The sequence below is a fragment of the Engraulis encrasicolus genome, chromosome 2 (assembly GCF_034702125.1).
Source record: "Engraulis encrasicolus isolate BLACKSEA-1 chromosome 2, IST_EnEncr_1.0, whole genome shotgun sequence".
Lineage (NCBI taxonomy): Eukaryota > Metazoa > Chordata > Actinopteri > Clupeiformes > Engraulidae > Engraulis > Engraulis encrasicolus.
In genome coordinates this window covers 51548176-51572403 of record NC_085858.1, presented here as the reverse complement: position 1 = coordinate 51572403, position 24228 = coordinate 51548176, and the positions used below count along the sequence as shown (strand labels likewise).

The window sequence follows — 24228 nt, the reverse complement described above, 5'->3', positions numbered from 1 at the left end:
AAATTGGAAAAAAATAGAAAAAAATAAAGCACTGTGGTCTGTGGAATTTCACCTTATTTTTGCCATTTTTGGGAAAATGTTTCTTGCATCAACACATTGCATAGGCATGTCACACCGCAGGGAATTCACTGCATTATGGCCATTTTAATCCTTTTGTATACATGACTGACATCTGAGCTCATGCTAACTTGATAATGATATTGTGTTTAATCTTAATATGTGTTTTCATTTATATATAAAACAAATGTCCTCCTATAAGAGCAGTCACACCACAGGACACCATAAAATGAACCTAAGCATTGCGTGACAGAAAGATTGCAATATGAAGACATATTAAGAGGTTAAGAGTCACCTTAAACTTCCACAGCACTCTCCAATAACTGAGGTACTGACTGGTTAGGAGCCAGTCTTTAAGACCCTTGTAGTTGGCCTTGCAGCTGTCCATTCACAAACATTGATCTACATGTCACCCCACAGGACGCAATTTGTGTTACGAAATTAAACGTGTAGTTAATATTACTGTCTTGAGTTTTTTTCACATTCACATATCTTAATATAAAGTTAATATTTATGCAATCATGCCAAATGCTTCATACATTATTCAAAATGTTGTTGGTTAATTTATATATATATTATATTCCAGGTTTCATTAATGTTACAGTCACACCGCAGGATATTTGACACATAAACCTTTACATAAATCTTAACAAAAATGTTTCTTCTCATCTAAGACTAATATGAAACATAATGTACCACATCTTCTTTCTTTGACATATGTTTTTTAAAGGAAAAATAACAGTTTCGTAGGTTTTTAGCCAATGTTACGAAAAAACAAGGCGTCACGTCTCCCACCCAAAGACAATGAGCAAGCTACAAAAGAGGAAGGAACCCGTTGAAAAACAGTTTTACACTAGTAGCGTCACACAGCCCATGCTGATCCAGACCCAACCGCTATCTATGCATGTGCAAACTGCTGAGGAGTATCCCTCCCGTTGGTTAAATTCAGAGAGAAAATTCACAGTCTTCACAGTTTCTCAAATAGTGGAGTCATTAAAAAACCCTTTACTTTACATTGCGTATGTCCCTCAATGTACAGTAAAACAAAGGGGTTCTAAATAACTGAAATAACTATACCTATACCAGAGGGGAGTGCTTTGGATTTAATTAATCAGCAGCATTGCGTTGTTGCTGGCTAGTCAGACCTTCAGACTGAGTTACCAGAGCCCTGAGAAGGGTCCAGTATAAAAACAGGCCTTCCCTGAGGTGTCCACTCCAGACTAATCTGCTGTGCTGACACACTATGCGGTAACACTTCCTCTGCATGTTGGCTTAAATGACCTAGCATGTGCAACACATACTCTATGCATTCTCAGTGATTCACACGGCCTGAAGGGGAAACAAAATGAGGTCTTGATCGATGAATAATTGACTCGAGAGTCCATCAGGATGGCTCTCTGAGAGTAGTGTACCAAATGTGAGATTCACATTCAGAGTGTAAAAGGCAGAGGGTTGAAATCTGGACAGTTTACAAAAAAAATGTGTTGTGGTTTTTCGCAGGAATGAGTTGTGGTCCATGATCTGCTTGAGTGTCTAGTTTCTCTGCTCATGTCAGCATCTGGTACCGTACCACACAAGCACACACACAGACACTCTCTTACTCTTATCTTGCTCATTTACAGACTGCTTCTGGGAGTCGATCCAGGTGCAGCACCTCCTTGTGCAAACAGCGAGAGCACACACACATACGACACATGCACAACGGACACAGACTCTCTCTTACACACACACACTTACACACTCCCGGGTAGGACACTGACAAACAAACAGTCATAGACAAAAGTCAACAGGTCTTAAAAGCCTCACATTTCCCTCTCCTCCTGGGGAAAATGAAACGCTGAACAAGTTTCCCGGCAACATCCGAAGAGGAACTACGGCCTGGTCTGAAGTCAACCATGACAATCTCAAGAGCCCTCGCTCTTTGTGTCCAGCTGTCCGGCTCTCACATTTTACACAGCTTCAAGTTTGTCCTTCACGTGGACAACTGAGCACTTGGCATTGAAGGAGAGACTGGCTGGGAGACAAATGGGACAAGCTTCCAACATGTGTCAACTTTACCCTGATCGGCATCAGCTGTGTGCTGGTTTGGTGTTGTTTGACAGGGGGAGAACGGATCGGAATACTCACTCAGCATTCCCGAGAGGAATACTCCCTGCTCACTCCACAGACTCCAGGCAGCCTCTTTGGAATGTGTTGCAGTTTGCTTCCCTTTCCCCTGATAACCTCCCTGCATCATTTGTAGCGCCCTGCTGACACGATACTGACATGCTTACAACAGGAAGGCTGAGCCCTTTTTCTCCCTCCCTCCTTCTCTCCTTCTCTCCCCCTTGTTCGCTTGATGAGATACTGGTCTGGGTGGTGGACAGAGGCAACCGTCCAACGACAGAAGAGGCTGTTCAAAAGAGCAAGTTCAAACACACACCAGCTACCTCACGGGCCTGGCCCTGAGGGAATATCACGTGTGCAGAAGTCTTTCAGGATGTAGTTGAACGTCAGGCATATACAGTAGCTACAGTATGCTGACAGACGGTCTCTGTGCCGATGTCCATTCTACTGATTGCACATACAAGCAGTAAAACAAGCTAGTTGGGTCAGACAGCTGCGCCTGATAGTTGTCCCCAGAGACTGGGGGATATGCTGCCACAAAAAGAAGACTCGCAATAGGACAATAGAGAAAAGGAGGAAACTGATTGTGTACAGTGGGCTATAGTATTAGTATCCCATGTGTAGCCTACTGTAACTAGGGCACAGTGCTATGAACTGAGCCTGCTCCAACACCAGCATGTGACTCCACAGTCTATGTCCAAGTGATAAAGATAGTTCTTCTCACCCCCTTTAGGCAGTCTGTCAACACTCTGAGGCTGTGGAGTACACTCTCTTATGAAGAACTATACACTTCCAGTCTAACACTGACTACTGCTGACCTCAGTAAACTGTGATTAGTGAATGGGACTTCTTTCACTGTGACGCCTGGAAGTCACATAGGTGACTGAATGTCTAAGGAATGCTGGATGTCATCGTTTTACAGTAGCCAATATTAGGCTTGCACAAGAAAAACTATTTGCAATCACATATCAACATTGTTGGTGAAGCAGGTCTAAACAAGTCTAAACAAATATAATGTAGGCTACATTTCAGATCACTCAACTTTTATATTAGGGAACCTGAGCCGAGCCCGAGATGCGCCTAAAAAGGTTGCGTTCAATCATTGAATAGGCTATACAACCAGCCAGCTTACTAGCATGGTGTGTGGCTTTAGGAATCTGCAACATTGTTTTCATAATGCTACATGCTAACAATCCACTGACGTTCACACTTGCACCTCACCAACAATCCACACCCGCTTGACCGTAAGGTAGGGTTTCACTATGTCAGTCCAACCATGGCAGCCACCGGCCGGTATAAAATATTCATACATATTTTACTAATTCAAAGACCCGTTCCACCATGACTGCATAGGCTACCTTTTAAAAACCAACCTAGTTGCAGGAGTACGCTTCTGTATAGGCTACCGACAAATTGAAACATTGTAATCGTAAAAGTTGTCCAGGGCAGGACACCGCGGCACGACCGACCGAGCAGGAGAAGTCAGCAATGAAGGGTGAACAGAATAAGGTACGTCTCACCCTCAGCTCCGCCGAGAATTATAATTCAGGCAGCGCGTCCATCCAGTTGACAGTGGTCTGAGATAGGCTACACGTAAACAGAGATAGTTTCGCTTCTTTTTTTTTTTATTTACAGAGCGGTATTATCCGCGCTATACTACATGGCACGTTGTTGCTGATGGGTTATAACCCAACCCCCCGAATTCCTCTGCTTCCGGGAGAGAAAACCATATTCTTTCTCAGGTTCGTCATTTAAATTACCACTAGCCTACAACAAACGAAACACAATAAGCCATCTTAAAATATTAAGATACAGGGCAATGTCCGCGCCCTGTGTCCATGCAACGATGAAGGGTGAGGTGGAAAGATGTTCCAATTGACATCCTATGACGTTTTAGAGGTCAGACCAGAGCCATCTAATAACAGAGTTGCGCAAACCGGGGACCAGGAAGTCGGTTGGTGATGTGATTCGCGTTGATTAAAATGTTTCTTAACAGTAAACTTCTGTTCTTGGAAACTAACACAGAACCATCACATACCAAACAAAGATTAAGTACAAACAAATGACATGACCTTTACCACATTTTCTGTGTTATACCGCCACCTCCTGGAACTAAGTAACTTCTAATAGAACTAAAGTCAATGGGGATTTCCACGTTAACTCTCCGTGAGGCTCCATGAGAGCCGCCATTGCTGTGGAAAGATTGGTCCATAGAGGTCTATGGGAGTGGCGTAACTCTGATATTAGATGGCTCTGGGTCAGACGAGAAAGCCTTCCTTTGGTTGGTTGTGCTCGGACACAGCTGGCATTTGCTATATCGTCATTCTGCATCATCAGGACCATTCTCAACAACAAAATCATGACGAAGAGGATGCTAGACCGACGTAGGCTAGTCTACATTGCAACATGTAGGCCTATCCTACGCTTTTCTGTGAAAAAAATCAAGTAGCCTACACCTAGGCTACAAAGCGAAACGAAACATGAATAGATGAATACATACTTAGACCACAAGAGAAACACACTGTGCAGGCCTATGCATTTCAGTTCCTGTCAAAGAGACAGATGATAGTTGCACACAGCTATTCTGTTTACTATTTTCAACACATTGATGAGAAATTGCAGATTTGTTATGGTTTTTGTTCCCCACACGTGGATGTAATAAAGATCACACTGAGGGCTATATGCATAGAAATGGACATAACACAAACTGGATGATACAGTTGCAGTTAATGGAATGTCAGACAGCAAAAAAGTAAGGTAGGCAAACTTTTATTTCATATGGGGAAAAAACTTTGACTTTCATATAGCGAAAAATATTCCCTGATAATATGCCCCCCCTCCCCCGCCACAAACACACACAGCACAAACCAACAGAATATTTCAGGTGCATATTTTTGCTGTCTAGGCCAGTGGTTCCCAACCTTTTTCTTAAGGGACCCATGTTTTTACTATTGTAAGCTTTGGTGACCCAACCACGCGAGCGCCCGCACGAGACGGAGTCACAAGATGCCCTCTGTTTCCTGCGAAAACTAATTTTAGTTATTTTATTCCTCAATTCGTCTTTGGTCAAATATAGAATAAATGTTTAATGTAGCACTTACAATTTGTTTCTTCTATGCATTTATTAGTTAAATGCTTTGTCTTTTATTCAACATGGGCTATATATATTTAAAATGAAACCCCTTAAAATCAAGAGGGCTCCGCGACCCCCTGTGGATCTTTGGCGACCCATAAGGTGGGTCCCGACCCATAGGTTGGGAACCACTGGTCTAGGCTACTGCAGGTGTGAACTGAGCTTTGAGCTGCTGTGTCAGAGCGAAGCTATTTTTGCAGTTGTTTTGGCACACTGGGCCTTAAACAACTTTGAAAGGGGTAGAGTGACATACGCAAGAAGCATTTTTTTCAAGAGGTCATTTGCTTCATTCTACTAAGTGAGTGAATAGTACAAGGGGTCAAAAATGTAAAGTCTTCATTCATTTCAGCCCGTAGTTGGTCATTTAGTATACAGCAGACAGCAGACTTCTAAAGGAGCTCCACCTGAGTACTTAAGTTTTGCACAAAATATAGGTCACAACACTTTATTTTTCCAAAACAAAGCAGCATATCAGTAGTACAGTATATCAGTAGTTTGGTAAGGGCAGACATCACCTCATTGTTTTAAGTATATCATCCCCAAACTGGTGACGGGTTAAACTTCATACTGTGTATGGACCGTTTCCCGAACTTCCTCCATCTCTCTCTCCATCAAACATTTCCTGTCAACTCTTCACTCTCATGATAAAAAACAGGCATAAAAAGGGTATACAAAGTCCAAAAATAGGCCTAGGCTCCTTTTAAAAAGTCATACAGGAACGGCGAATAACCAACCCTAATCTTTTGGTCAGGCACAGGGCCTATGACACTGCCATGTTGTTTGACACATTCCTCTCCCAGAGTGCCCTGATCAGAGAGTTCATTGACACCCAGAGCCACCAAGAGTCCATTAGTCACAAAGGGCTTTTCATTATCTCATAGGAGCCAATACACAGAGAAAACCTCAGTCATGGGCAGGGATAAGGACGCCACTGTCAGAGTCTGTGAGAAGAGAGGAGAGAGATGACGGGAGTCAGTCACTGATTACACTCAGTGGTATGAGCTTGAACAGTAGAGTGGAATAAAGTAGAGTACAGTAGTGCATGCACTGCAGTGGCAGTGGTAAGACACTGGTGTAGGGTAGAGTAGAAAAGAAGTTCTTTATGGTGTGCAGCTCTTTAATAGATTTGAATTGGGTTAATTATGGCTGGTGTATTACACTAGCCTGAGCGAAAGCCGACTGACTGTTGACTCCGTCAAACAGGCAGGCGAAAGCTAAGAGGAATCAGTGTGCGTGGAGGGTGGGAGATGGTCTGATCTTACTCTGCTATTTAAATTCATTCAAATCCGAATTCAAACTATAAACCCATATTGCGCTTTATTAGCATGACTGTTACGATATAGTGTCGCAAAAGCATACAAATAACAAAACAAGTGTGAATAGTGTTACCTTGACCAATCAGTAATGGACTTCGCGGGTGAGTTCTGCATCACCACTCTCAACTTTTCGCTGATTTAATAAAACAGTGAGCGACCCCAGCTAGGAGAGTTTCGCCAGACTATGTGTGGAGCCAAAATCTTTGGGTGGAGTACATAGGATGGCTTCACCAGGCTAGGGTTACACTGCTCTATCCATAGGCAGGGACAGTCAGTAGAGTACATTTATTATTTTAATGTGCAAATGTGTTAATGCTTGTACATTACATGCCAACTGTTCCGATAGCAGGTGGCACACAAGCACTGATGCAAAGGGCATAACAACTCCTCTGCTTGTAATTACTCAAATAAGTGGAGGCAACAAGAAGAAGGAGACACACAGTAACACTTTCCTTGACGCCAACGTCATACGTATGACGTAACAGTGTAATGCAGTTATGCATGTGTCGTAAGCATGTCAATGTCATAAACATTTGATGACTGTCATTACGTGACATTTTCCTACAATAGACAACCCTAACAATGTCAACTTTTCACAAACATAAAACGTTTATGACATTGACATCATGTTTATGACGGTTTTTGACACCATTTTGACTGTATTTATGACACTATTTTGAGACTACTGTGACACTGTTATGTCATACATATGACGCCGGCGTCAAGTAAAGTGTAACCAAACATACTCACTTGCTTGTTTCAGACAGCTCATCACAAGTTACAAGTTACTAAGAAGTCAACACAGGACAAACTGGTCAGGTGGATCTTTTCTTTGGAACTCGTGCATGGACCGTCTTACCCTGGTGGCAGGCTGGTATGTGAAGTCAGCCACTGTTTCCCCGTTGGCCAACACTGCTCTGGGGCGAGAGGGCACTCCAAACACCCTCACCTGGCCTAGGATCAGCCCGGCCAGGTCCCCATTCAGCATGATGAGGTCACTCACCAATTTACACTGCAAACCATACAGCACAAGAGAGAACAATGAATTAACCCATTGATGCCTAAGGCAGCTGCAAAGAAGGGTTGCTGAATGCCTGAGCCGTTTTTATTCCAGAAAAGCTGCCCTCAGCCTAGATATAAACCTAAATATCTCAGCTTCTGAAGCACATAAAAATATGCACTAAGTTGCATTTAAACACTAAGACCATCATCTTTCATTAGAATGTGTTCATTCATCTCAAACAAACAGAGATTTTTAATAAAGTTGTCTCAAATCTCATGAGCCTCAATGTTGCGTAATGCAGCTCCAGGCACCAGAGCCAATGTTGCGCAACGCAACATCAGGCATCAATGGGTTAATTGACCAGGTTGCACACAGCGCCAGTTACCACACCACAAAACATACCAATTCAAGAGACTAGAATCTGGGATGCTCTGACACACTGTGTTAATACACCTGGCTATGTAGAGTAGAGGAGAAGTAGTTTATTAATCCAGAGGGAATTTAAGATGTCTGACAGCTTACATACACAAAATACAAAACATACACAAAGAACTAATACACATTTTTGCACATTGCTCATGTGGACCCAGGTTCGAATTCCACCTCGGTCATTTCCCAACTCTCTCTCTCTCTCTCTCTCTCTCTCTCTCTCTCTCTCTCTCTCTCTCACATACGGTGCAGATGCTTTTGATGACAGTGAGTATGTATGATGAGGGAACAAGATTAACTTGTCCTGGTGTGACCTTGTTACTAAAGTTGTTTCCTGGACAATCAGGAAGTTTATATGAAGTGGTGATGCAGAGAGCAGGAGAGCGAGTGACTCACCTGGCCCATTATTTGCGCTCTCCTTCCACAAAGAATTCAGGAGCAATCCTATTTAGCATCTTTCAAGGATGTATCTGTTCTCGAGATGTTTTAAGAAACTAACCTTTTGCTTTAAGTTTTTATATTGTAACACACCGTCCATGGAGGCTGATGTTTTTGAGTTTAGGGTGTTACTGAAATAACAGATTCAAAAAACATCTCTCATCTCACCTCTCTAACAGTGAAGATGATGTGGGAGTAGTCTTCCCTCTTGTACGTGTCCAGGCTGACCCCATCATCCCAGAACAGCTCCCCGGTGGCCCAACCCTGTTCAGACAGCGCCACCACCAGGCCAAATGGGTTACGACGTGCTGCTGTGGTCGTCAGGGCCGGCTCCTGTATTGGTGAGTTCAAAACCAAGAATAACACTGTAACCATGACGACTTTTTTTTATCATCAATGAACTTTTGCTGGTACAACCAAGTAAATTAGACGAAACTTAAACCAGACCTGGGTCAACTCAAAAGGTGATGTGATGTTTATGATGGCATTGTATTGATGCTGTTTGCTTACAGTGTAACACCCTGATCCGATATTTAATTTACAGCTAAAAATCAATATGTAAGAGTGCTTTATAATGCCATATTTAGTATTTGTTGGAGTGTTTGAATTGAGTTTTTGGATGCTATGTGTGTTGATGACAGTCTTCTCCTTACCTGCTGGGTTACGATGTGGCCCCCTCTCACATGGACATTTATGATGTTCAGGGGAGCTGACAGTGTGAAGTACTGGCCCTTACTGGCATAGGCTTGGCCCTGCAGGTAGGAGGAAGACAACACACCACGTCCCTTTAATACTTACCGCTATGATGTGCAGTAATGTAGGTCTGCTACTGCATGCAGTATGTGGCTACACAGTCCATACACAAAAAAAACGGTGTGCAATTCATGATTACGTAATCTATGTGGAATCACTGGCATCTTTATACAAAAACAACTTGAATAACAAAAGTTTTTTTTTGTGGACAATAAAAATCAAAATGGTTTCATGGGCTTTTTACATGGTGTAAGCTGTACCACAGCCCTGGAGGGAAGTAGGCAGACAGCTCCACGCTCCCCTGCTCTAGAACGGGGCTGATGAGGAGGGAACTCCCCCACAGGAACTGGCGATCGATGGCATGGCTGTAGTCATCTGTGGGAAACCTGACAAAGCAGAAAAGCACAGATGGAGATATGGATAGAGTAAAACTAGAAGGAGAAATAGGATCATTTCACCATGTGTAAAATGCAACGAGTGTGCTGTTTCCATACATCATGATACTCCCATTTAGATGTAGAAGCCCTCGCCCCTTTGAATAAACTAGCCTTTTGATTGACATGGACGGTATACCCATAACATGCTAAGGGATCAACCTGGCTAAAGTAACCTAAGGAACTGGTAAACCTGCTACTAGATAGACCACAGGTGTCATTTAGTTCAGAAAATGAGAACTCCAGAATCTTCTGTTAATGGTAGATGATTTATCACTACCTCAAGGTTAAAGGCGGGGTTGCAGGTTAACCATTTTAAGAAAATGTACCATTATGACATCATGTTGGGGGTTCCGCAGGCTCATAGGTGTCTATGTAAAACCTTAGAATCCTGGGGCAGTTACCCAACGTTATGTCATACCTGCAACCCCACCTTTAACTGAACCTGGTTTACTACTGAGCCGGGTTGTGGGAATTTGAACCCCCTTCAGGTTTTAATAAGATGTAACCAAGGAAGATGATAAAGTATGCATACAGTACGTATATATTCAGGTTCCTGAGACCGTGTGCAGTGGAGAGAGCTAGAAGTAATCCTACATTTGAAATCAACAGTCATTTTAGGGATTGTATAGTAAATGTGCCCCTACTATTGATTTCATGAGTGTGTTGAATAGAGTAGAGCAGAGTTGAGAAGAGTATGGTTACATTGCTTTATTGCAAAATGTGAGTATAGCAAAAAGGCTTACATCAGGTTTTTTCCTATACTCTGATTTTGCTATATGTTTACTACAATGTGCAATATAATGCGTGTACTGTATCAATGTAAGCTGTCAGACACCTTCATTTCACTTGGGATTAATACAAGTACTCTACTCTACTGATTCCTTAGGGTGTCCCACCCACATACTACATACATTTAGAGACATTAGGCAGATCAAACATCTATCACCCATCTGCATCTGTGTGATGATTTTGGTGAGTGTTTTGGAGGCTCACTCGAGAAACAGCGGGCGAGCGACGGTGTCGGCGGAGGTGTGTGCCCGGAAGAAGAGAGTGTAGAGGAACGGCAGCAGCGAGTATCTAAGCAACAGCGCACCCCGCATGGCTGCCTGAGCCTCCTGACTGAACACGAAAGGCTCCTGAGGCTGACACACACACACACACACACACACACGCGCGCGCACGCACGCGCGCGCGCACGCACGGACGCACGCACACGAACACACACACACACACACACACACACACACACACACACACAAATGGTGAATTTATGTTCAGATACAATTTCTCTCATATTTAATTCATTCGAAAAAGGCAGAACACACAGCACACAGGTGATCAGTTACTATGACACTCATCCAAGAACAACAACAGAAAAAAAGAACCTCATGCACATTTGATGTGTTCACAGTTGTTTGTGACAAAGAACAAGTTAAAGTTCACAAAGAACAGGTTAATACCGAAGGATAACAGGACCCAGGGGTAAGATGACCCATGGCAAAGGAGGACCGAGGTGAGCTCAAGTGCAAAGCAAACCAGTGTACAATTTGGACTCTTTTTTAAATATGAATTGCTTACATTATTTCACAAACCTGAGTTTTCTAGAGACTCCCCTACATAAAGAATTTGGAGCAGACAAAAAATTCAGACAACAAGGTGCGACTTCCAGAAATGAGGACAGCTCTGGGACAGTTATAATACAATATAATATAATATAATATAATATAATATAATATAATATAACATAATATAATATAATATAACATAACATAATATAATATAATATAATATAATATAATATAACATAACATAATATAATATAATATAATATAATATAATGTAATATAATGTCATGTAATGTCATGTTATACAATATAATTTCGGTCCCTTATGAAGTTACTAAGTATTATTCAGTAACTGGTTCCATACTAGTAATAATGACTAGAGTATCCAGTAGACACTCCCCTGTGACTGCTGTGACTGAGGGTAACCTCTTACCGCATTGGGCCTGTCGTTGTGATTCCTCATGAAGGGGTAGAAGGCCCCCAGCTGGGTCCAGCGCACACACAGCTCCTCGTTGGTGTCTCCCCCAAAGCCGCACACATCAGCCCCCACCAACGGCACCCCGAACAGCCCAAACAGCAGCACAGCTGGGGCAAAGACATGCCAGATGTATTTTATTGGAGAATATCACTAGTTGTGGAGAGTAATTATCTCATATATCTTGAGGGCTTGATGTACTTTGTGTTTTTTTCCTGTAGTTAGGGAAAGATATGGATATTTTGGGAAATCTGTGAACTAATTTCTTACCAATAGATTTTTTAACCATGTTCTTACAGGTGTCTGGACACACCTCACAATTTATCCACGGTCAAATCCAATGGGAATTTCCGTGACACCCCGTCAAAGTTGGGGTGCACAGAAGGCCTATGTAAAAATTGGATCACGGCAGATTGGGGGGAAAGGATGCATAATGGGTCATAACTTCTTCATACTACTATTTAATGAATGTGAGAAAGTGGATCGCACTCGGGTTCTTCTTTTCTTCTTATTATTTTTTATTGTCTACACTTCCGCTACTATGTAAAAAATAAAAAATAAAAAGAAGAAAAGAAGAACCCAAGTGCAATCCACTTTCTCACCTTCTAAGTTATTCAACTGGAGACGCACCACATGGAAGAGTGCGGTGTATCTGAACTACTACTCCTATTTAATGAATTAAATACATGATCTTGTTCTTATTCCCTGAAATGTGTCTGTACCACAACTTTAGTCATCACTCAGCTGATATAACTGTACACTGAAAACTTTGCTGATGTCCTTGAACATGCTGCACAGAACTGTAAGACCCCCACAGAGAGCAAAACACAAAACACAACGGCCTTCCTTTTGGTAGGAGGAGTACTTTGTGCCTCACCTGGGACTGAATACCGCAGCTGCTCCCAGGTGCTTCTGACGTCCCCTGTCCAGTGTGCCGAGAAACTACCCAAGCCAGGGAAGGACGAGCGAGACAGCACAAAAGGTCGCAACCCTGTGACCTTCAGGAGTGCACTGCGAGTGAAGGGGAGGCAGAATATTCTGTCAGACAATGTCAGGGACAACCATCGTGTAATATGTATTTGAAATACATGTACAGGTATGTACACAACTATACATTACTACATGCTAACACAAGCTATGTTTGGTTGTTGCATTGCATTGTTCTCTGCAACACAATGCACAAGTGAAATTTACAGACTGAGCCACAGTGGTTTGATTCAAACTAGGGCTGGGACATTAATGCATTAATTTTGATTAATTAATCACACAAAAATTAAGATGATTAAAATAATTTACTCATTTTAATCGCACTACAAAATATATCTTAATAGTTCTGGATTAGACCAGTGGAGGGCAGTATTGCGCCTGATGGTGAACAGCCTGCTGAAATTGAGAAGAATTATCTCTTCTTTTAAAAACGAACAATATCTTTATTTATTGTCATTAGACAAACTCCGTATGAAAAAAAATATTTTTTACTGTTCTCAAGTCAGATACTTAAATGCGATTAAAATGCGATTCATTCGATTAATTAATTTCAAAGCCTATAGATTAATTCGATTAAAAAATGTAATCGAGTCCCAGCCCTAATTCAAACATAACTAGTCTTCCAGACCTGTAGGTGGCAATGGCCTCAGTGAGGCCATAAAGGTTGTGCACGTTATAGTGGGTGGAGAGATTCTGCTGGCCGGACATGCACAAAGTACCAAAGTTTAATTGGCCTCCAATTACATCTGCAGCAAACACAAGTGGAGATAAAGTCACATTAGACAAATATTTGATGACATGATGATATGAGGGAATAGGAGGGCACATACTCACCTGGAACATATGGTGGATTTTCCAGGTCAGAGTCTGGACATCCATCCACGGAACCATGAACAAAACTTGCTGGCTCGTTCATGTCCTGAAAAAAGAAGAGAGGAATCGGATTTAAAGAGTAGAATGAATAGAATACATTTTGTTTTGTCAACTTATACCCAAGCATGTACATTTATAACTATTTATAAATATTACAAGGATCCATGCAGTGTTTTTGTCCTTGTGATTTTTATAAATAGTTAGTTTATGGTGTGGGCAATGTGAGTATTGACCTTAGAAGAAGGGCAAATAGGTTCTTTTTGTAAAGATATTTTTTTGGTGTTTTATGACTTTATTGATGATAGGACAGTTTGAGAGGTGGACAGGAAGCGAATGGGGAGAGAGACGGGGAGGGTTCGGCAAAGGACCCGGGCCGGGAATCGCACCCGGTTCGGCCGCATAGCAGACGAGTACCCCACTGATTGTCCACGGCAGGGGCTAGGGCCAATACATTCATGTCACACTGCACAGGCCTACACCCGTCTGTAATCATGGTTTCAGATAATTAGGCTCTTCCCTCCATACTACTCATGGACTCTGATGAAGATGGTTTATCCATTGAAAAGTTAGTTGTGTGTTGTGTTGTGCACTTCATTAAAGGAAGAAAAGAATATGCTCCAGTGTCCAGTGACACTTTAAGAGTTCAGCTACTTTTACTTCATCCACATATCTGTACACGTTCGTACACTACGATGTGCTGTATACACATTACACAGGTCAGTATAATATGGTGAAACAAATAATTACACTGGAATAGACTCAACATGAAAGTGAAAGCCCATTGGGAAACTCCAACTCCTATTGTCATTGTGACACAGCACTCCACAGCACACAAGTGAACACTGCTCACTGCACACAACAAAATTGCATTTATGCCTCATCCGTGCAAGGGGGCAGCCCTCAGTGGCGCCCCATGGGGAGCAGTGCGGTGGGACGGTACCATGCTCAGGGTACCTCAGTCATGGAGGAGGATGGGGGAGAGCACTGGTTGATTACTCCCCCCACCAACCTGGCGGGTGGGGAGTCGAACCGGCAACCTCTGGGATGCAAGTCTGACTCCCTAACCACTCACCCATGACTGCCCATCAGTGTACTAATTATATTACTGCCATTCGTGATTGTAATTCTTTTAAAATTAATAAATCACACAATTCATTTCCCTTGTTGTGGTGACTGTGTTTAACTAGCTATTTATGCTTACAATCCACAGGCCATCCACTGGCACCTTGGCATGGAAGTCTCGGATGCACTCCCACCACCAGTGCACCGTCTCAGGGTTGGTGAAGTCAGGGAACGCAGTTGGCCCAGGCCAAACCTTCATTACAAACACAGAGTGAGAGAGAGAAAGGGAGAGAGAGAGAAAGGTAGAGAGAGAGAGAGAGAGAGAGAGAGAGAGAGAGGTGCAAAAACATCAAAACAACAGTACAACATAGGTGGAACAGAAGTGATTAGGTCAGATGTTGCCAGAGTACTTGCCTTGCCTATGAGTGTTTGGCCTGTGGAGTTCTTGATGAAGACCCCCCTGCGCAGACCTTCATCATATGGCCAGTAAGAGCCTGGCTGTGCTGTACTGCTAATCCCAGGGTCCTACGGAATGAAACAGGTGGAGACTTCATCCAACAAAAACCTTTAAAAGGGATCCTTGTTAGTGCAATTCATTACAGAACTGACAACCAACTTCTATCTTATAGTCTTTTTTTACTAGACTTTTCAAATACACTTTTGGATCAGTTTCAAACAAAACTATCCTATCCGCAAAACATCAATATAGCCACTGTCCACATCAATATCTTCTGTGAAATTGAGATCTACTACGTCTGTTCATTAGGGTCATCTCTATTCAACTTACTACTGCCCTCTTGTGGCATAAGTCTTCACTTTTTGAGGGTTGATTTCATTTGGTTATGTTTTTAAGGTTTGGTACTCATTGCAGCTAAATGAAGAGTGGGAGCACTATTTTGCAAACAAAAACCCACAAAAAATAAATTAATGACAGCTTTGTCCTGTGTTTGAAACTAATATTACAAAGTAGGGAATAGATCACACTTTTTTCTTTTATTATTACTGCCGCGGTCAGATAGATGTTTCGGCCACAAGAGCCTTCATAGATCTCACTCAGATTCAACCTTTTTCTATTATTCAGTCATTTCAGGGGTCAAACAGGTGCTCTTGTAGCCAAAATGTCTGACCCCTGCAATAACTGAATAAAAGAGGAAAGAAGAATCTGAGTGCGATCTACTGTATTCTCTACATTGTCTCCGTACTTCAGAGACGCACCATCGCACTTTACTCACTTTATCACAAAATAAAGAAAAACACAACAGCGGGCTTGGACCATGCCATACCAGGATGAGGATGTATCTCATGCCTTTCTGGTGGAACTCCTCCACCATCTCAGGCAGGTCTCCGAAGTGCATGGGGTCAAAGGTGAAGACTCGACGCTTGTTTGCGTAATCCAGGTCATTCCATTGCACGTCCTAAGGGACGGATGTCGGAAGATGGAAGACGGAACATCACAAATAGTTCAGCAACCACTTCTGTTTTAGAAAACCACAAGCTGCGTTCCGTGTGTCAAAATGCTTTTCTTTTTTTGCTGTGCTGACTAACCAGTGGAAAGTTGGCCTCATGCATGCGCTGCGCTACAGATCTCGTTTCATTGGTGGAGCGGTATCCCCAGCGACACAGGTGGAATCCCAGAGCCCAGTAAGGGGGCATCATGGGATAGCCTGTGGAGAACAAAACAACACAAAACAATAAGAGCTACTGTGTCATGTCATGTCATGTCATGTCAATTCAACCAAACCCCCACATTCACATCTCCAAATGAGTCCGAAAAAGTTACCATGTCTTCCTTACACAAGACACTCTGGACTGAAGAGGTTTGTCATACCAATTTCAGAGGTTTAAAATACAATTACTACTATAGTAGTTATTGAGTCATTTCAGAGATACTTTCAGAGAAATTTGAAATGAGTTGTGGTAAAGTAGTAATAGGGTAGTGTTTGAGGAGATTACGCCACCTGACACTCTGCCCAAATTAGCATTAACATTTTAGCTGGAGTGAAATGATGCTTTAGTTGAAACCATCTTTTGCAAGCAGTGTGCAAGCTGTTTGTATGCAGGTACGTTTTTTGATTTGGCATCTGCTGAAGTTTTTGTCATGGATGTGTGTACCCCCCCCTACAATCAAGTTCCTGGAAGAAGACCCAGACTTACCTATGACATCCTGGTACTGACGGACCACGCTCTGGGGGTCCGGCCCAGGAAACACATACAGGTCCAGGATCCCTCCAAGTGACACTGCTGTGAGTGCAGGCATGGGCTGCAACACCACCTCTACAGTCCAGCCACAGACAGGCACAAAGCATTTAGAGGATTTCCTACAGTAGGATCAAGACTACAGGGTGTCCCAAAAATGCACACATTTAGACATCATCGATAAGTTTAGTGTTTTAGCATGAGGGACAGGTATGAAATGCATGATTATCAGTATTCAGGGTAGCTTTTAAGGGTAGCTTTTTTCAAGTTTTCTTCTACAATATTCATCCAAGAAATGATGATTTATTACACAATTAATAGCCATCTTAAAGCTATTTTCCATCATGGTGGGACATAAAAGGCACCAGTTTCGTAGAATGGCCCATATGTTATTTTGAGTATTTAAGACTTATATTCAACAGTTTAGATTTTTATCCTCCCAGTTCCTGTGCCCTCTTGCACTTAAATGAATATGATATTTAGTCATAAATTATGATGTGTCTGCTGTTGGACACCAACTTTCCCTTAGGAAACTATTACGATTTAACTGACAATGTTAAACTTATCATTTTTGAACAGTAATCACCAAGGATCCACACATTCTGGCGCATATGCATGCTGCAAGGCTACACATCTCAATGATTAGGCACAATTGTCCATTGATGTGTATCAAACCACGTCCCCTGAATTTTTGATACTAGTCACACATTATATGCATCGCTATTGGAGGAGAACCTTGCATCACAAGTTGACCCCCATTACGCATGTAAACGTCTTTTACCTTGTGTCGACTATGAAAGCAGCCGAAGACAAAAGCAGGCCTACCCATGGCATTGCTGTTGAGCAGCAGCACTCCGTAGGCCTGGCCATCTCCCTCCTGTACCAGCCAAAACGGGTGGGAGCCATACAGGTTGGCATCGCTCTAATGGGGAAATGGAAGAACAACACTCATCCATGCAATCACAGTGAATTTGCACTACGCATTGTGGTTAGTTCTAACTTTTAGTATCTGGTAGACAATACTTTTCAAACTGTTCTTGAAATATCATTTTTGTATTTGGGAAAATAGGATTGTGCATTAAACAATTTTATTATCAACACAAAACTACAAGTGATTCTGATTCTGAAGTATTTGAAAGGTTGAGATATTGAGGCAAAATGACATTGTACCTATAAATAAAGTAATTTAAAAAAAATATTTGGAGGGTGAGAGAAGGTGGGTGAATAGGAGAAGTCTGAGGCGTCGGCTAGTGTAACTCACATGCGGAGCCATGTCTTTGTTCCAGAGCGTGACTGAGGTCCAGTTGAGGTCCAGGGTGAGGGGAGTGTAGTGCTCCCCCAGTCCAGATATCAGGCCAGACGGCAGGGAGGTGGACATCTGTAAGTACTGGTCAGCAAAGAGGAGTGGGGCAACTGTGGTGTCCAAACTGATATCAGCGTGCACGCATGTATGCACACACACACACACACACACACACACACACACACACACACACACACACACACACACACACACACACACACACACACACACACACACACACACACACACACACACACAGAGTAGTTAGGTGTTTTATCAGGTAGGTGTATTATCAGTCAGTGATGTTCTGACATAATGTAAAATAACAAATTACAATGTATGAAACTATACAATGTATTCTGGACTCACAGAACCCGTCCATTGGAACTGCGGCGCACTACAAAGCCAAAGGGGTCTTTCTGGAACTTTATGTCTAACCATCTGTCCTTAGTGCCAGAAGACCCCTCTGACAGTTGAGGAGACAAAGGGACCTCATATCGAGGAAAGAAGGGATCCTTTAACTTTGGAGAGAGAGAGAGAGAGAGAGAGAGAGAGAGAGAGAGAGAGAGAGAGAGAGAGAGAGAGAGAGAGAGAGAGAGAATGAGAATAAATGGTTTTGTCAAGGCATTCCAAATCATTTTGAATCAGAGCTCAATGTTTTTTCCTTATCCTGTCACTCACTGTGATGTGTAAATGAGCCCCTGTTTCCACTTCCAAGCTCAGAACACTTAAATCTCTGGGGAGATGGGAGGGTTTCGAGCGGACCAAATTTGCAACGATGCCCTTCGAGGTTGGGGTAAGTGGGCCCATGGAGTAGCCAGGGTACGCGGGGGGATAGAAACACCACGGAGGTCCACCATAGAGGCCTGCAGGTAGAGGCACGTAACAGCAGCCCCTGCTCTCACACTCGGCCCGACTGAGTGCTCGATCTCTTGCACAGTCGAAGCGTTTTTCAGGAGGTGTACTGCATTCGGCCCCGTTTGAACCCGAATGAGGTGTGGAGTTGAGGTTGGATACATTCAGAGGACTCGGCGACCGAGAACGTGAAAGCGCCCTCGTAACTGTTGCTGCAACAGTGTTTCTACCTGTGTGTGTGGTCCTTGGGCAGTGATCTGGCAAATTATTCCATACTGTTAGCACAAATAATAGTATTGACAAAGACAAGCACAGTGTGAGACAACCGTGGCGCGTCATTTGCGAGTACAACCGGCAGCTTTGAATATTTTGAATGTACTTTGCTTGAAAGAGAACCAATTCGACGAAGGTTTGCCATACAAGACCAATCATGCATTACGCACGGAAGCGCGCATGCAAGTTTTCTCTTCTAACTGGCAAATGTGAAACCCATTTTTCATTCAAAACTCATATCAAGGCAAAGCTCGTTTTCTCAGTTCCCACCATTACAACAACGCCGCTGTAAACTCAAGGCAATCGACGGTGCATCAAGAGGGACAAAAAGCATGTGCTGTGCGCAACCTAGGGGGTCGCAGAGAAATTAGGGGGTAGTTTAGCAGCCTGGTGAACCTGTATAATTTGTCATCTTGGATAAATTGCTATTCGCTATCAATTCAATTCAATTCTTCTTTTATTCCAGAACAATATCCATACAATTAAAAAATAAATGACTTCTACCAAAATAGAAATAGACAACCAATGAAGTAGCCCATCTTTGGTCACTGGACACAATTGTAAGATTATATAAATGGAGGTTTTATAAGTGTCTGTTGTTTGTAAGAGTTACATGACAGTTTTATTTTATTTAACTAAAATAATATAGAGTATGTAGAGTTCTATGTGTGCTGTGGTGATGTTTGCTCTGACCAAATCAAAGCATTTTAAGACATATTGGAATGTCCTATGAGGGGTTGCCGTTGTTACATCATATCACAATGTGGATTAGTGAAGAAATAATTGAATAGTATGTGCATATAAGGGATGTTGTGTAAGAAGAAAAGAGGAAAAGAATTTGTCTTCAGTTGTTCAGTTTTGTGTGAGTCAGCTTCGTTGTGGTTCTCGTAGGACATTTGAAACTCTTGTGTGTAACTCTTCTGCTGACCTATACATTCTCAAAAGTCCCTCACTTCTATATCTTCACCTTGTAAGTCCAGCCCCTTCTATTGATGACTTTTAAACCCATTTCATTTGACTACACTTCATTTCTGCACTTTGAAAGGAGGCCTAGCTCTCTCCTCACCTTTCTCTCCTGAGCAAGACAATGTCTTCACTGGTGTTGGCCTGGAGGATAGTTGGGGTTGTCATCATTCTATTTATGCAGGTAAATAGACATACAAAGGCCTACATCTACTATACTATACTATACTATACTATACTATACTATACTATACTATACTATACTATACTATATACTATGCTAACAAAAGAACCATTTGTGGACTATCACTATTATTTTATTATTATTATTTTTGGTTAAAAAAAACACTCGTTCATTAGTTTTTAAATCCATCAGAAGAAATTTTACTTTTTGTAGAATGGGTTGGTTTGAGAATGTACTGAAAATATCCCTTTTTTTCTTTTAGAGTGTGACTGCCACTGATTGTGCTTGTGAGCTGGCTGGCGGAGGAAAGCCTTTCCCTAAAGACAAACTCCTGAGCATTGAGACCTCTGCCATCAAGTGCAATGAGAACATCCAGTTGGCAAAGGTACACACTTCACAATAAGATGCATTGCACAGTATGAGTTACTTAGAATTTACTGAGTAACAAATTCGGTTAAAGATTGTATCCTAACAAAAATATTATTGTTTTAGTTGATATTTTTGATTATATCTCACAAAAATATCCCCCTCCTCCTATCATTTGTCTCTCTCTCTTTCTCTTTTTCTGTCTCTCTCTCTCTCTCTCTCTCCCCCTCCTCTCTCTCCAGGTGTCTGAGGAGGCTTCCCTGCGTCTGGGTCTGCATAAGCGTCTGCTGCAGCTGCAGGATGAGGTGTCTGTGCTGGAGCAGGAGGATGATGGTGGCCTGTATGGAGCCGTGTCTCTCAGGATCATAGAGATGGAGCTGGCCGAGATACTGCAGCTCATCAACAGACTCAACACCACACATAACATGCACCGAAGCTTGGGGGCAAACGTCCATGGCACAGTGAGTGAGTGAGAGAGAGAGAGAGAGAGAGAGAGAGAGAGAGAGAGAGAGAGAGAGAGAGAGAGAAATAGAAACTTAATTGACGTGTGTACTGTTTTGTACAAGTCTGATTCCCAAATAACTACAGAATTAGACAATTAGATTTTAGTATCAGAAAAATCAGTCTTTCAAGATACCCAGTGTCATTCAATATACCCAAGCACACATTACAAAACAGAATGATAAAATAGTATAAGACTAATGATTTGTTTTAATGAAAATTGTAGATGCAGCAGGTGCAAGCTGAACTCAAAAGTCTGGAGGAGTTTGACCACATGCAGATTGCGCAAAAGCTGGAGGAGAACAAGCGACTGCAGAGGAGTCTGGCCCAGTGCCAGGAGGAACTTCAGGCCACACCCCCTCCACCAACTCCACCCCCAAGTAAGACTCTCACTTCATATTTTGCACTTTTGCACGCCACTCTTGCCATATTTAGAAGTACACACATCTAGAAAACACTCACACATATACTAGAACCTTATGTAGACCTCCTTGACTAGAACACTTCCTACAACTAAGATTTTTATCTTTTTTTTATTTGTCTGTCTATTTGTTTGTTGGCGAATTGCCTCAAAACCCTCAACATCTAAATCCTCAAAAATCTTTTTTTATTTTTAAGCAGGATAACATCTTTCAATTAATTCATTCTCTCTCTAAGTCATCCTCAGACGAGCCTTCCATCGTTGCCTCCAGTCCAATTAATTCATTACCTCATAGAAATTTTGAACATAGGATATCTCACTGCTTGGGGGAAAGGGGATTGATGTGCTTTGCATTATGTTTACGTTCACTGGTGACCTTCAGTGGTTCGTATGACCGATCTTCCTCTTTCCCTCAGGCAACTGTCCTCATGGTCCCCTCATTCGGGTGGACGGTCCCAGAACGTACACCATCACCCAGTATGGAACCTCATATCACTATGGCTCCTGGGGCCGAGACCCAAAGCCTGCCCGTGGTAAGGAGGGTTGGTACTGGCTGATACCACTCACCAGCAGTAACGTCTATGCCAACTACGTGCGTCAGTACAACAGCCTGAGTGCCCTGGTGGCTGGCGTGGGCCCTGTAGACGTGTCCATAGCTTCTGCCAACCCCACCACCAACACCATCCAGGGGCCCAATGTGGTGATGTACGGTGACGCCCTCTACTATGGCTGCTACAATAGCCCCACTGTCTGCCGCTTCAACCTCACTTCACGACAAGTTACCACAGTGGCCCTGCCAGCGAATTCTGGCATCAACAACAAGTTCCCTTTTTGCCACTTAGGGGCGTGCTACGTCTACACAGATCTGGACCTGATGACAGACGATTCTGGAGTTTGGGTGGCCTACACCTCAGCAGAGAACTTTGGCGACGTGATGCTCAATCAGGTTGAGTCTGGTGATGTTCCAAGGCTGGGACGCACCCTCAAGACCTCCCTGCACAAACGCACCGCCACCAACACTTTCATGGCATGTGGAGTTCTCTACGCCACTCGGTATGTGGACAAGGAGACAGAAGAGGTATTCTACTCCTTTGATTCGCGCACTGGTGTGGAACGCCACAATCTGAACATCCGTTTCAAGAAGATGCAGACCAACATACATTCCCTCAACTATGACCCTTCTGACCATAAGCTGTATGCGTACAGTGATGCCTATGCAGTCTCATATGATGCCATTTTTGAGTGAGGGGAAATTTTAACATCATTAGTGCACATATAAAATAGACAAAACATGTAGGCACTCCTTATTTAACTTAAAAGGCCTTTATTCTGGCTTCACTCCATCAATAGTGCACATTTTAAATTTGGTGTAATAATGGATTAGGTGTAAACATAAGGATGAATGAGCAATTGCTTTTAAAGATTATAGACTCTGAGCACTTTATGTCATGTTATGGAAATGCATATTTTGGTTGACATTTTTATAGTCAATATCCTTTTCTATCAGTGCGCTGTATGCAATCAAATAAAAATTTCGAAACTTATCTCACTCTTGATGGACATTTGCCTTAACTTTTCAATCAGATGAAGATGAGGGTTTATCAAATCAGTTAAAAGATCATGCCTATTTATTGTGCGTATATCATTTATTCAGAATATATTCCTTTTGGCCTGAAAGAACTTTTAGGCAAACAGGAACATTTGCTGAGGAAGTTAACAAAATGGTGAAAAGAATACAATGCTTTAATAAAAGATCATGTTGGTCTATTGTCAAAAGCCTGATCTTTGACAAAATGGTCATGAAAATCAAACATGGGGTGTTTTGCTCTCCCATGGGCCTTAATATGACTATAAGGTCTGATATGCATGCAATCTTAAAAACTATAAGGAGTCTCAAAATTGTGTTATGATTATGTATATTTGTTGTTCTTTAAACACTGTGAAACCTGTGGAGATCATGTTTGCCCTCTTCCTTGTTGTAGCTGCATCAAATGGACGCTAGAGGGCAACATTAGGGAGGGTTTGCCATTTGCTCCACACTTCTTACACTGTGGCTATAGCATTACATTACATTACATTACATTACATTACACTTAGCTGACGCTTGTATGTCCGAAGCGACTTAAAGGTTTTTTTACAGGGTAGGTCAGGGATGTCAAACTCAGGCCCGGGCGCCAAATTTGGCACGCGGAGCCATTATATTTGGCCCGCGAGATCATTTCAAATGTGTATTACAGTTGGCCCACATACACCATAACTGTATAGCGTATTAAGATTTGAACATGAAAATTCGTATATCACGGGAGTATGAGTGGGCCCAGGCCATTGAAACAGCACACACTCAAATGTAGAATATATGCAGACACATTTGAATTTGAAGATGGGAATCTGTAAATTTAAACATGAGCAATTTTAGTCAATTTTGGTTAAAACATATAGAGTTTGGCCCGAGACCTCGCTAAAGATTTAGATTTTGGCTGTCCGTCAACTTGAGTTTGACACCCCTGGGGTACGTTACAGTCCCTTGAGCAA

General features: G+C 42.4%; 3 protein-coding genes across 4 annotated transcripts in view; 1 reads left to right on the top strand and 2 right to left on the bottom strand.

Moving 5' to 3' along the window:
• The window catches only part of tbc1d16 (TBC1 domain family, member 16), a 44449-nt gene extending 40592 nt beyond the window's left edge, over positions 1-3857 (bottom strand). The window contains exon 1 of one of the 2 annotated variants that reach the window (XM_063190594.1): positions 3684-3857. Coding sequence is in view for 1 of the 2 variants with exons in the window: in XM_063190586.1 (XP_063046656.1) it covers positions 2185-2293 (109 nt within the window). In the remaining variant the exon portion in view is untranslated. Of the gene's footprint in view, positions 1-2184; positions 2302-3683 lie in introns of those variants that run through there. The other variant, XM_063190586.1, reaches the window with a different exon arrangement.
• A 1059-nt stretch (positions 3858-4916) lies between these two features.
• gaa (alpha glucosidase) lies at positions 4917-19336 on the bottom strand. The gene is made up of 19 exons (XM_063216644.1): positions 18815-19336; positions 18503-18654; positions 18092-18257; positions 17656-17752; positions 16789-16908; positions 16180-16298; positions 15918-16049; positions 15049-15159; positions 14774-14887; positions 13534-13618; positions 13328-13445; positions 12590-12723; positions 11671-11822; positions 10666-10814; positions 9480-9621; positions 9136-9234; positions 8651-8815; positions 7472-7624; positions 4917-6237 (listed from the first exon to the last, which is right to left on the bottom strand). The coding sequence occupies exons 1-19, from the start codon at positions 19325-19327 to the stop codon at positions 6172-6174; spliced, it is 2787 nt and encodes a 928-aa protein (XP_063072714.1). The 5' UTR covers positions 19328-19336; the 3' UTR covers positions 4917-6171.
• Positions 19337-20309: 973 nt separating this feature from the next.
• Positions 20310-23400, top strand: LOC134463434 (olfactomedin-4-like). Its single transcript, XM_063216634.1, has 5 exons — positions 20310-20408; positions 20671-20793; positions 21017-21235; positions 21502-21655; positions 22113-23400. The coding sequence occupies exons 1-5, from the start codon at positions 20349-20351 to the stop codon at positions 22940-22942; spliced, it is 1386 nt and encodes a 461-aa protein (XP_063072704.1). The 5' UTR covers positions 20310-20348; the 3' UTR covers positions 22943-23400.
• Positions 23401-24228: the final 828 nt, after the last annotated feature.